This window comes from Helianthus annuus, chromosome 9 (genome assembly GCF_002127325.2).
Source record: "Helianthus annuus cultivar XRQ/B chromosome 9, HanXRQr2.0-SUNRISE, whole genome shotgun sequence".
In the NCBI taxonomy this organism is placed as follows: Eukaryota; Viridiplantae; Streptophyta; class Magnoliopsida; order Asterales; family Asteraceae; genus Helianthus; species Helianthus annuus.
Window position 1 is genome coordinate 122,323,485 of NC_035441.2, and position 14,604 is coordinate 122,338,088.

Genomic DNA, 14,604 nt, shown 5'->3' on the forward strand with positions numbered 1-14,604 from the left:
AGTGCAGACCGGTGGGTGAGGCTGGTTTTGTGGCGCCGGCTGACCTATTAACGAAAGGAAAATAAACCAACAAGTAAGACTCAAGTTCACGATTCAAAGGAAAGAATGTCTGGTACATGTCATACCAGCCTGATAAGCTGCCAAGGCTGCAGCCACCTGGGCGTTGAGTAATGCCTCTAGCTCAGCTTGAGTCATATGGATTTCGCCTTGTCCGCCACCGCGGCCTCCACCACGCCCACCGCGTCCACCACGACGACCTCCACCACGTCCGTTCATGATTCTATAAGTATGGGAAGAAGTAACAAATTAACAGACCATTTCAGGCGAATGTCGAGTATTGCTATAGTATTCACAGTTTTCGAGGTTCTAATACAACATTGACTAACAACGCAGGATTCCTTTTTCACACTAGTCGAGATTTACTGGGACTCACATGCACCTCACGTTGTTATTATGTGTGCACCCATAATAATAACCTGATTTGCATGCTTATCTCAGTTCCTCCCTACTCATGTTAGAAGGTTTCCCCTAATTCATACAGTACGACCGTCGATATCACAACATAGATCATGTAAACACAAGAAGAGTCCTACTCTTAAAAACACGTAGTATGGACAGGTAGCATAGTAATTCGTATTGTAATGGCATGTGTGCGTTCGAGTGTGATATCAATCATGAGTATGTACTAACTATATTATACAATAGTAAACAAGAGACGAACCTTGCTGCCTGGAGCTGAGTGTCATGGTCAATGTCGTATCAGTATGTCGTATCAGTTCAGTTATAGTCTGGTTTTATAAAACATTTTTAAAACCAAATTCACTATAACCAGTGGCTCTGATACCAAACTGTCACACCCCCAAATTACCACCTAGGGAGTGTCCCGGTTAGGCGTGTGACGACTAGCAATGAGCCACCAATTACATTGAATCACAAGTTTGAAATAAAGTTCCATCATTTAGTAATACCGAAATCTCAACATAAGTTGTTCAAAAACCATAAGTTCAGCGGAAGCATTAACGTATCACAAAGTATAAGTTTCACACAACCAAAGTAAATAAATGTTTGTTAAATAACTCAGCAATGCAACCATGACTACTCGCACCCTCCAGCCAGCAAGTTCCTGTGTTCCAAGTACCTAAGGACCTGCGAGCATGTAACACGTGTATCAGACAAAGCTGGCGAGTTCACAGTTTTAGAAAACGTTTGTTACCCGTTGTATGTAAAACAGTTCAATAACCAATGCAAGTAATATTGTTAATATCTCATTTCCAAACACGGACGGCTCCTGAAATACATGACTGCCCTTCCCACGTACTCCTATCTAGTACTGGGCCAGACTGGGTCATTAGTTCACCTCCGTCCTCTACAGGCACGGGGTGAGGGTGCCAAACCTAAGTAGCGCTACTAACTAATACCCGATGAGGGACTTACAAAAGATGATAGGTGAGAATATTAACCAATATACTCGTTTTTACCCAAAGACTCATCCCCCCCATGGGATACCCACTGACTGTCCCCAACCACTGGGACGCATGCTCGAATGTAGTGAACTCACCTTGGTTTGCTCGGTAGAATTAGTTACTCGTTTAACAACAGTGATTAACCAAGCCCTATGATAGTTACACATAACAGTCAGTTTGCATACAAGCACATCACGTATCATTTCTCATTTAATCATGTACACAATCACCAATGTTCTCACATTCATCACTAAGCATGTTAGGAAACTAAATCAGGTACAACATCTTTCGACACATTATCTTTCGGTTCACAGTTATCATCTTTCGATTCATAGTTATCGTTCGACACATCAGTTATGTTTCGACACATCTTTCGACACATCAACAATGTTTCGGTCAACAGTTATCTTTCGGTCAACAACAATGTTTCGGTCAACAGTTATCTTTCGGTCAACAACAATGTTTCGGTCAACAGTTATCTTTCGGTCAACAATAACTATCTTTCGACCTACAGTTATCTTTCGATCCTATGGTTATGTTTCGGTCAACAACAGTTATCGTTCAGTCAATACGGTTATCATTCGATCACAGCGGTTTTCACTCATCAAACAGTTACAGCATCTTTCGGTTACAGTAACCCTAATCATACAATCCGACAATTACGTTTTGTGTTTTCACCAAAAGTCAGTCCGTGAACGTGTGTGAATGAGTGCATACTTGTGCTCTAATGTACGATATGGTATTCAAACAAATCACGATAACCGAACAACAATAATCAATAGCCTATCCGATGGGCTAGAATACAACCGATTAACATTAATCCAACCGATTAACCCTAGTCCGGTTCTACAACAACCCGAAACCATTCATCAAATTAACCCTAATCGGTTGAAATAGGAACGTGGAACAATAACATCAATCAACATTATATCACAGAAATCGTCAATCAATCACCTACTTGTTAAACCCTAGTTTCATGCATGAACTATCTATCAAACAAGATCATGTAATTGAGAGCATCACATAGGAACAATATGCAAAAGATTATACTAACCAAATGACGGATGAGAATATGATGATGATCACAACAGGAGGTTCTTGATTACTGCCGTCGCCCAAAAGGTTTCTAGGGTTTGGAATATGATTAAGTGTTTTGTGCTAGACATCTACGTAACGTTTTATAACATTGATGGGGGTTTGGGCCGGTACCGAGTTGGGCCGAAGGTTAAGGCCTTTCATCGAAGGATCCTTCTGAGTCCGAAAGATTGTCGAAGGATCTTATCCTGGGTCGAAGGATAGGTCTTTCGGTTCCATGATCCTTCGAAGGTTGGCCTTTCAGTCGAAGGATCCCAACTTGGAAGATGTCTTAGCATAAATCAAGTATCCCAATACGTTACTCATTAACAAGTTTGCAACATAATCCTACTAGCACAATGATCTAGGACATGTAAATACAACAAAGGAGTCGGGGAATAGGATAATACTAACCTCAAGAAGTCGGGTTGTCACAGCTCTCATCTGCATTCCTAATTTGTCCATCATACGGTTCATAAGTCTACGAAAATCTGGTAAACTAATTCCTTTTTTTCAATGTTGATGTTCATCTGCCATGTCTTGCTTGGATTTCTTGAATGAAAAACAAAATCTGTATACAGTTACCAAAATGTAACTTGTTTCGTTGACAGATTTACCTTCATTCAGTTAGGTAACATACATGATGTTCTAGGTGTATTTACGGCATACATGTCTTCGGGTATGAAAAAAACAGATTTAGGTAGTGATTTTAATACACTAACATGCTCGAAGACGTTAAGTATACGATGCACACCAGGTGTTCGAACAAATGACTTTATGAAAAATGTTATACTTAACGAAAGTATCATTATGTTAAAGTAGAACAACAAATAATAATGAGGTGTTTTATACGATTAAGTTGTAAAGTTAAGTTTTTTCGCTTGTGCATTTATTGGGTAAGATGAAATGCAACAACAAAGATTGTTTGTCTAAAAGGAATTAATTTCTGTTATGGATGTCAACAGAAATGGGTTTGTGTAATTTAGATTGATTAAAAAGGCTTACAAATATAGGATATGTTTATGTAATAAAAGAAAGTTACTCAAGTAACATCAACAGGAATGCAGCTATTTAACGTATGTATGTTTGTCATTCCTTTAAACTACAACAAAAAGATTGTATTATATGTTAAGAGTTGATGTTTTATTTAAAATGGGTCAACGTTTTAAATGTTTGTTAGAATGGCTGGAGCTGAAAACGATGTTGTCGTCATATCGGATTCTGAAGACTCTTCGGCTGAATCAGAGGAGTTTGATGATGATGAAACTGGTCCGCTGATATTTATTGTGCCATACACCAAACGCTTTGTAAGATCCGACAAAATTATATGTTAATAGGCGTCTAATATGTTTACATAATTTGGTTAAGTTTTGTATTTTTTAAAATATTTGACATCATTAATGGAAATTATTATTACGTTTTGTAACTTATAGCGCATACCAGTTGCAGTAGCACGGATTACAGGAATTGACGAAACCTTGAAAGTTAAGATCGCAAATAGGCAGAATGTGGAGACAAAACATTATGTTATGGCGGAGCCAAATAAAAACAGTACCAAGTATGTGGTCAAAGGCTGGGCGAAATGGCTAAAAGATAACAACATAAAAGAAGGTGATCATTGCAAGTTCCAGTACTTTCCAGATATTGGTGTTTTGTTCCTTGCGAATGTTTTCCGCTAGTGGTGATGTTTGAAACTTTGAAACAGGGTTGAAGCATAACATATGGTTGTTTTGGCTAATGAAGAAACCTAGCGTAACTTATGTAGTGTTAAAAGTTGTTTTGTAGTAGCTTAACATGTTTGACAGTGTTTATAAATATCTACCTATTCTAGTTTTAGTTTATATGTTATATTTAATACATAGTTTAGGCCTTCAAATCAATTGACAACTATAAAATCGATATACTTTTTTAACGGAAATTTAAATATTCGGAACATAAGTTAGTAAATGAGAGTAGTTCAATACCATTGGTAATGTCTGAAAAAGGACTTCTTGAGATGCCAGCCGCAACATCTAAATAAAAGACACAAAAAATAAATATCGCATATCTAGATTGTTATTGTAGATATACAAATTAGACTAACATCACAAGAATCCAAAAAGTGTTACCTGTTGAGCTGTTTATATTAAATGCATTATTGGACGTACATGAAGATCCACGCTTGGATTTTTCTTGAAGTGGCTATCATTGTAATAAAGAAAAATGAATTACATTATAATTATAATTATAATTCTAATCATATATAAACAAATAAACAATGTAAAAGATAAATCAAAACTCACAACCTGAAGTGTTTTCCTGGTTTGATTGATTTAACAAAGAATTGGAATCATGCTTTGACCGTTTATACATTGCGGAATACGTTTTTGGAATAACAAAGTAATCGATTGTTCAAACTGGCTTACAATTCCCTTGTAGTGAAAGGGATGTATTGGTTGAACTAAAAACTACAAATGACATGAAACGAGATGAAGAGATTTATATGTTGTAAATTCTGTTTTTAAGGAAACATTAGTAATGTAAACATTTAATTATATTCATTATGATATTAATGATTAATTTCTTAATATTGGAAAGTCAACACTTTAAATAATATTTTTTAATTTAAATTTAAAAAACCGAAAAAGTTTCTATATATAAATGACTTTCCAACATTCCAACTTTAATATAAATATTATGCTTAATTTCAACATTGAAAGGATCTTATATTTTAGAATTTAGCAAATTTAAAATTCGTTTATATGGCTTTTTTTTAATTTTTTTGAATAATGGAAACGGATTAACATTTGACATCAAACTTTAATATTCTAAGAATGTTATTAGGATAGTAGATTTAATAAAGTTGGAAAAAGTAATACTAATATAAATATAACGTTTCGGTTTTTCTAACAAAGGATAATTAAAGAATATCTCTTTACTGATATAAAGATAACAAACTACAATAAATATAAACGTACGTATATATAAAAAAAGGTTTTTTCTATACTATCATCTATTATTGATATATATATATGACAGACCACAATAAAGTGATTAGTAATATTATATTCAATTGATATAACAATGGAAAACCACAATAAACATAAAACATAATACATAATCGGTAAAAAAGTAAGATCATGTCATAGCATAGAAAAAAAACCCAACATAAATAGAAATCGACGTACATACAAATATGAAACATCTGATTAATAATGTCATCTCTTATTAATATAACGATAAAAAAGATAAACCGCCAAACATAGTGGGTAAAAAACCAACATCAGGTAATCCCATAAAAAGTTCTGAATATGATTAAACACAAAAAAAAAAACATAGAAAAGTTTTGTAAAACACTGAGATGACTATTAGTTTCCATTAACTACTTTTCAAGCTTTGGCTTCAAAAGCCCTGCATTCACATTCGCATCTTCATCTTTATCACCATCACTCTTACGCGGTTTAGTTGACGACTGCGAAGAACATAAATCCACACCATAGACGGCATCCAAATTACGCTTAAGTTCATTCTCAACCATCTCCACAGAACAGTTCATCTCAAGTGCAGAGGGTGTGCTAAACATGCTTTTGTTCACATTAGACAACGGAGTGTCTTCATCACCAGTACGGGATACAGAATCCTGTAAATAAAAACAAAAAGGTTAAAAAATTGATAAAGTAAGGTGAGTGACAAAATATTGAACCAATGGTGAATTACATAATTTGTAAGACATACCTTAACATCAAAGTTAACAGTTGCATTTGAATCAGACGGAACAACATTTAAAGGTTCATCATCAGCAGGCTGTATTTATCTCGTATATTTCAATTAACATTGTAATGTGCTATAAGTTTTTATAACAAAAAAGTATAACTAACGTATAAAACGTATGTCGAACCTGGAATTCATCAAAATGCCTATCAAGATCAGTGATGATTGCAGGATTTTCAGTCAACTTCGACACCGAGTAGCCATCTGATTTGTTTTTTATGTTAAACGAAGCTATGGTTATCTTAAACGCAAACCGCCGATTTAACAATGCCTTCAGCTTTGTGGGAAAGTTACCATCACTGGCTAACTGTTCGATAAACATTAAGAGTGTCATATTGCATAACTTTGAGACATAATTTATAAAAAATACCAGTTTAAAATATAAACACTAAAATGTAAAAAGGAAGTAATATGAAATTTTATTACCACGATATAACTTACGTCAATGTTTTTATCTAAAAGCTGGTTTGCGTTAACCTTTAACAGTTTAACAACTTCACGTTCAAACAACGTCAAAGTGACAATCCCGGTACAATCCTGAACACATATTAGAACTTTTATCCTGCCAAAATTTTAAATAAGATTTTGTTAACAATCATGTAATAGGTTTAGGACAATAAATGAATCAAGTAAATTAACCTGGGAACAGACACAACAGTCCTTTTATTGCAATGATCAAGCTGACATTTCAAGACAGTTACTTCATCATATCCTTCACTTCCATCTTGCTTGTCCTTGCAAATAGTGTTGAAAAGAACCTTTTTGTTGCAATTCTTACATGCATTGTAAAACCAGGAGTCTTCTGAAGCAAAGCTCTTAATTGTTCCCAGGATAATAACAAACTTTTGTTGTATACATAGTAGATAATTTAGAACATTCTGAAAGGAAAAAAATACGTATAAAAAATAAAACAATAAATAATTGTAACAATACTTCAGAGATTTCGCTTAATGCTCAAATGTACTAAAGGAAACATCAGATAGATATTCCTCAGTCATTGACTTGATAGTAGAAGAACTCAATCCAGAATAACCGGAAGACGTTGAAACAGTAAGCTGAGCAAGGAAACTGTATAGGAAAAATAATGAATGTTACAAAAGTAATACGTATTCAAAAGATGTTATAAAAAAAGGTAATAAGATTACAAACCTTTTCTTGAAATCCAAAATCTCTTTTACTTCAGAGTTTATGAAGACTCGAGTTACATTATACAAATTGGAGACAAACAAATTACCTGCTTGATTATAGCAACATGTAAATAAAAAGACAACTTGAATAAATTACATATGTAGTTGAATGAAAAGTGATAGTGTCGGTATAGAATATACCTCCCCAAAATCTGTACTTCCCAAACTGAACAACGACCACAACATTCTTTTCATCCTTATGGTTCTTCTCAAATTCTAAAATCTGATCAGCATAACAACCCCATAACGTCACGTAAATCTGATGGTTTCTACAAAATAAAATTTAAATACGTAAGTTGGTAGTTGTAAAATATATAAAATGGGAGAAATATATAAGTAAATGTAGGTATATATAAGAAGGGTAGGGTTCCAGCGTGAACAACCTCCCAAGAGTGAACTGCGTGAACAGATATGGACCCTTGATTTCCTTTTTAGTTGTTAAGGGTAGGATTGTAATTATATAAAAAATTAGATTTAAATCATTATTTTAATAATTGAATTAAGTCACATCTTTCCTAATTTAAATTCATTATCCACATTATGTTTATTTATTAATAAGATAATTATCAAGACAAACAACAAATCACCAGATTTCAATTTTAATTTTTATTTCAAATTTCATCACCAGAATTCAAATTTTGATTTTTAAGATCCACGTAACCTTCATATTTCAACGGTATACACATGTGTACTTGGATATAAATAGAACAGTACACATGTGTACTCAGCATCGTACATATGTGTATAGTAATTCACAGGTGTACATCAACATTCAATACAAAAAAAATTATGAGATATCACAAAAACAGACGATATACACATGTGTACATCGCATTAAAAAGAGGGCAAAATCAGAATACACATGTGTACATCGCATTTAAACAAATAATTATTTTAATAATTGAATTAAGTTACAACTTTCCTAATCCTTGATTTGATTTGTGAGAGATTTATGCAATCAATTTAAGAGGATAATTGATTACTTGATTTGTGAGAGATTTATGCAATCAATTTAAGATTGAAATTACACATATACCCTTTTTGTATTTAATTAAATGGAAAAAGTTAACCAAATAATTACAATCATGCCACTCACTTTAATCTCAAGATCATAAAAATCAAGGGACCAGATCAGTTCACGCAGTTCACTCTTGGGATTTTGTTCACGTTTGAACCTAATCCTATATAAGAATGTACTGCAAATCTTCCAAAATAAAGTAGTCTTCTTCTCGTCTTTGCCGTTATTATGTTCACTTTTATCCTCTGACGGAAGACACTTAACCACAAAACCAATAACATCTAAAAAAATACAAAATAATGAAATTAAAATTGCATAAAATATATAATATTAAATTAATAAAATTGAAGATAAAATTTTTAAATAAAGTACCAATCGGGCTTTTGAAAGACTTGCCATCATCATGAGGGTCATCCACAACAGAATCAAATGGAGAAAAATCAAATCCCCATTCAGCACCAACAGGCTCGTTGCATTCTTCGACAGTAGTGTTGTCATTTAGATTGATCTTCAAGGAACTCTGAACATATTTAACTTTCTGACGATTTTCACCCATTGAAGGGTTACGAATAGTTAAACATTGATTTTCTGTCAGCAAATGCTCATAAGTAGTAGTGTTTTTTTTTTTTTTTGTAAAACAAATGCCTGCATTTTGGTGCCCTATAAAACAACGTTTTATAATTAATTATAAACAGTAACACATTAATTTGAAATAAAAAAAACGTATGCATTGGCCTAAAAAAACCTCTTGGTCATGAAAATCATATCGTAGTAATAAATCTTCCTAGGATTGTTGAAGGTAGGTCTTGTCCATAGCCGGACTATTCGGATTCTGATAGTATAGTCATCAACATTAAGATCAACATTATTAAGAAGTGTGATAGCAGCCTGTTCCATCTCTGCAATTCATACAAAAAATTAAGATAAGTTACTTGATGATGATATACAACAATCTATGAACAAAAGTATATGAAAAACATCATATGTTAACTCAAGAATAAAATAACTATATGATTTACAATGAAACTCGCATAAGTCATACCAGAAGATATGTATATCGAAATATACAAAGTCAGTAGATGTGATGTGTATGAAACATAAAAAATTACGTCTTATTTATAAAAGAAAGTGAGCACATAATTTTGGTAGAGATATTTTTGAATTTAATTATAATTGTCAGCCTTTACAAAAATATAAAAATTAGGTTAATATAAATTTTAATGATTAGTTAGTTTCCATAATTTTCAGTCTTCCAAAGTAAGCACGAATATTTGAAATCGCAACCTATTAAGTGAGAGTTGACTTTCTATAATTAAAATGACTATAAATAGGTTATAGGTTAATTCTTATATAAAAAGCATAATAACATAAGTGGTCAAAACTATAATGCAAGGTTTACAATGACAATCATAGTCTTCATACAACTATTCTTCTAATAATAACAACACTATATTAGCTGTGCAGCAAAGAGGAAGGTAAAAGAAAGAATGACATACTGATTATTTTCAATCATGTTAAATGGTTAATTGATTAAGAGACGATAAAATAAAAATATACTTTTTGAAGAAATTATTAACATCATTAGCATCATTTACAGATGTTATAAAATTATAAAAAACACTCAAATAAATTTGAAATACTTTAAATATTATTTAAATAAATATATCAACTTCTTTTAGGTTAATTTATTTACTTAAAGGAATAATATCAATCAGACGTAAATATGATTAACTTCCCTGTTTAATCTTTAAATTTTGTATGTTTTTTTTAAACAACCATGATAATATATTTCTTAAAAATAAACAACAATATTAACCTCTGATATATTAATTTGTTTGTATCTTTAAAAGTTGTTTGTATATCGTTTTTTATCTATCATATGTGTAATTTTATTATATATAACACATACAACAGAGAGTTATATAAACACTAATTTTTTTACATAAACAGGCATGGTAATATATTTATAAAAAATAAACATCAATGTAAATGTAAAAATATGAATATATTAATTTCTTTATATCTTTAGAAGTTGTTTTTATATCTTTTTTGATCTATCATATGTGTAATGGGAATAAAAACTACTTAACAAATATATTAAACTTTTTAGACATGGCATATTTAATAATCTGATATTATCTTATAGATTGTCATTATAGTGGTTCAAAGCACAGTTAAGATGTGCAAAAATGTAATGACTTGAAATTCAAAACCATAAGAAATGTTAAAAACCAATAACCATATAAAAAGTTAATATCTACCATATGAAAAGGAAAAACGGAAACCTAAATGTCAAATAACTATTCAATATGCGGAACCTAAGGTACAACTTTTTCAACACTCAACACCTGGTCATTTTCATCAAAAGAAAAGTGAACGGTGTCACCGACCTTAATTCGAGCGGATTTCATGAACTTCGACCAACGGGTTAACGCATATCGAAAACCCGTTTCGTTATTTCTTTCACGTCTGGTACCATTGGTAAACTGCTGTGGCGGATCCAGATGCATAAGTCTGACGGTGATATCCTTTAAATCTTCATCAAGTCTAGCCATCCGTGAAACAGGATCAGGAAGCCTCTGTATTGTTGTAAAAAATAAAATTATTAATAATTATGAAACTAAAAAGAATAATCTTTATTAAGTTAAGTAAAAAAAATTGTAACACTTATTTTTTAGCAGTTTGTAAAATGATATTAAAACTTAGAGTAAACTTTCGTTTTGCTCCCTGTGGTTTGGTCACTTTAACGGTTTTGCCCCAAACCTTTAAAAATAGCCATTTTACTCCCTGATGTTTTGGTTTTGTTGCCAGTTTGCTCCCTGTGGGGAGCAAAATGGAAAAACAAACAATTTGGATGGAGTTTGAGGCGGGGAGCAAACTGGCAAAAAAAACCGAAACATCAGGGAGTAAAATGGCTATTTTTAAAGGTTTGGAGCAAAACCGTTAAAGTGACCAAACCACAGGGAGCAAAATAGAAGTTTACTCTAAAACTTACAAAGTAATGTTGACCAGCCATACGAACAAACTGAAGAACACCACCGCCTGGTTGTTCATCAACATCATTTACAGCATCGATAGGTGCAACATCAGCCTGCAAATTAAATATAACATGTATTAGATTAACAATATATAAAATATATAAATAAGTAGCAAAATGTATACTTACCTCATCGACGTCTACATCAGGAAAATTCATTTCAACACCGTTTTTCCAACAATTTTTAAATGGAAAAAATTACCAAAATATTTTGTAAATAACAAAAAAGAACCCGCCTCCAACTGTAATTGACTAACAATTACGTCAAGTCCTACGGTAAAACTGACTTTACCGTCAGCTGTTTCAATAATAACGTGAAATGTTTTGTTGTCTATCATTACAGTGAATATTACATCATTTGACGAATAATCATTATTTTTTACCAGGATACATTCAGGAATGACCTGTGGGAATGATAAAAAAAATTTACAAGGGTTAGTTTTTGTATAAATAAAGAAATACGTAAATACATTAACAAAAAAAAGTAAAAATTATCTTACATAAAACTGAGATGATGGATGGAGCAGATATGTCCAGAAACAGCTACCACTAACCCCATCAAGAAAATATGTTACTTTGAAAGTAGTAGAATCTACTGGATTGAATACCACCAAACTTCCTCTGGTTAGTCGCAAATGTTTCACAACGTTGGACCAACCATGGAAAAAGAATAACAATCCTTTTGATTCGCTTAAAGAAACATTAAACATGCTGCCATCCTCAGTCTGTATCATAACATTTGTAGGGCCTTTATCAACACCCCATAGTTTGCGCGCAGCGTCAGTTGGAATCGACTAATAAAACAAACAATGAAAAATGAATTATAATTATAGTCAAAAGATCAACATATACTATAATTAATGATAAGAAGAAAAAAAAGAACACAAATGACTAATGTAATAATTGATCATTTACCAGAATAACTTCATCTGCTACATTCATCTGCCTACAGAAGCAGGGTCCGCTGATACTGATTATAAAAATACGATAATAATAAACATTAAAATGTTAATGTTATTGTGATAAAAAAATGATGAGATGAAAAAAAAACACATATTCTACAAATGACAGATTACATAAACAAACCAATTGAACAAAAAATATCTTGATGAACTTTCAGCCATTTTAAAAACCTACAAACAAAGGTTACATAAGCAAACCAAATTAAATGAAATACATGAAATGAAAGCAGCTATCTACAATAACATAATACACACATAATGCATATATTAGAGCCGGACTTGGTTTTAAATTGTGTCACGAAATGATTTGCACCGAGATATAAAACAAACAGATTTCATCTTTGAGGCATATTACCAAAATCAGTATCAACATATAAAACAAAAAGATTAGTACTAATGAACAAACATTACAGATTTGTTTCACATTACAGATTGAATAAAAAATTGAATTAGTAACAACGGATACACAATAACACATCGTATCCAAGAATTAAAACTCCTTAAATTATAAAAACCAATTATCCTATCATCATATCCAACAAAAGTGACCTAAAAATATAAAATAACATTAACAACAACAATTTCATCCTTGAATCAGATTACCAAAAGCATACCAACATAGATAAGAAACAGATTAGTACCAATGAAGGAAAATTACATTTATTCAAACAGATTAAAAAATCATCAAACAGATTAAAAATTCGAATAAAAGAAAAAAAATATTACTTAACACTGGAATAGAACATATATTCATCACAAATAGGAGTTAGGCATTTGCATAACCATAACCATCAATTTATATAAGAAAACCATAATGTTAATAGACAAAATCAACAGATTTTCGATTAAAACGGATTTATCAAGGGTTTATATAACATAAACCGATTTAAGCATTTGCATAACCATAACCATAACCATCAATTTATATAAGAAAACCATAATGTTAATAGACAAAATCAACAGATTTTAGATTACAAACGGATTTAGGGTTTATATAACATAAACCTAAAGATCTGGAGATTAAACAAACGCACCTTAAAGATGAAGTGAAGATGAAGTGGGTGGAGGAGGGTGATGGAGGGTGGAGGGTGGAGGAGGGTGATGGTGGGTGGAGGTTGAAGATGAAGTGTGGTGGTGGGGTTTTATAAATAAAAATGAAGAAGATGCCCGGATAGTCCCTATGGTTTGGCTTTTTAAGGAAGGGGTATTTTTGTCATTTCACACCCTCTTAACAGAGAAAACAAACTGAAGTTAGACGCAGGGACTATCCGGGAAAAAAAATGAAAAGTTGGGGACTATTCAGGTAATTTTAAAAAGTTGGGGACTATAGGTGAAAAAAGGCGAAACCACAAAGACTATCCGGACATTTTTCTCTAATATATATAATAATATATGAATATCACACTAGATACAACATGTAAATAAATAAAATTGAGTCTATATAAATTGTTATATATCCTAAATACAAGACAGTAGAAAAAAGACAAAAGTACAATAACTTTTCTTCATGCATGATTAATTTTTTCACATATCTCGAGATTTTCAATGTTCATGTACTCCACCTTCTCCAACCACAAAAATAATCTTTCTCAACCAAATAAAAACACAGAGCAAATGTAAACCTTTTGTTTTAAAATTTTCTTCTCATCTCTCTCTAGAAACGTATATTATATCATCATGGAAATATTTACCTATGAGAATAGATAATATTAGCTTTTTAAAATTTGAGTTCCTTTGAAATGTGAGGCTTAAAGCTAGTGCTTCATTTCACTTATGCAAGAGCCGGCCTTGTTATTAAGTATATTATAGTATGGGTCAAACACTTGGATCAGAATTGTAACTATCAAACTTAGTATGGGTTGTAGGTTTAGGGTGTGGAAAGCGGTTATAATCCTATATGTTCTTTGCAATGTTTTACAATTTACATTGTATAAGTAGGGTTGGGTTAGAAGCCAGGGTTGGACCCATAGCTTAATGAAATTAGGCTATCGTTTATGTCTCTCATAAGCCTTGGGCCCTTCAAATTCTAACAAAACTTTTTCTATATAACTCTGTATTATAGAAGATCAAGCCATACAACCCACTCACTCCTTAATATGATTTAATTTTAAAG

General features: G+C 32.1%; 2 protein-coding genes across 2 annotated transcripts; both read right to left on the minus strand.

The window, feature by feature from the left end:
* Positions 1-5,898: 5,898 nt before the first annotated feature.
* On the minus strand, positions 5,899-9,048 carry LOC110876246 (replication protein A 70 kDa DNA-binding subunit B-like). Its single transcript, XM_022124425.2, has 10 exons — positions 8,865-9,048; positions 8,650-8,773; positions 7,616-7,743; positions 7,437-7,521; positions 7,262-7,355; positions 6,927-7,165; positions 6,729-6,849; positions 6,415-6,594; positions 6,252-6,320; positions 5,899-6,156 (listed from the first exon to the last, which is right to left on the minus strand). Exons 1-10 carry the CDS (start codon positions 9,046-9,048, stop codon positions 5,899-5,901), a joined length of 1,482 nt encoding a protein of 493 aa, XP_021980117.2.
* A 2,448-nt stretch (positions 9,049-11,496) lies between these two features.
* Positions 11,497-13,658, minus strand: LOC118482077. The gene is made up of 4 exons (XM_035977547.1): positions 13,526-13,658; positions 12,445-12,499; positions 12,030-12,323; positions 11,497-11,933 (listed from the first exon to the last, which is right to left on the minus strand). Exons 2-4 carry the CDS (start codon positions 12,469-12,471, stop codon positions 11,685-11,687), a joined length of 570 nt encoding a protein of 189 aa, XP_035833440.1. The 5' UTR covers positions 12,472-12,499; positions 13,526-13,658; the 3' UTR covers positions 11,497-11,684.
* Between the last annotated feature and the right edge of the window lie 946 nt (positions 13,659-14,604).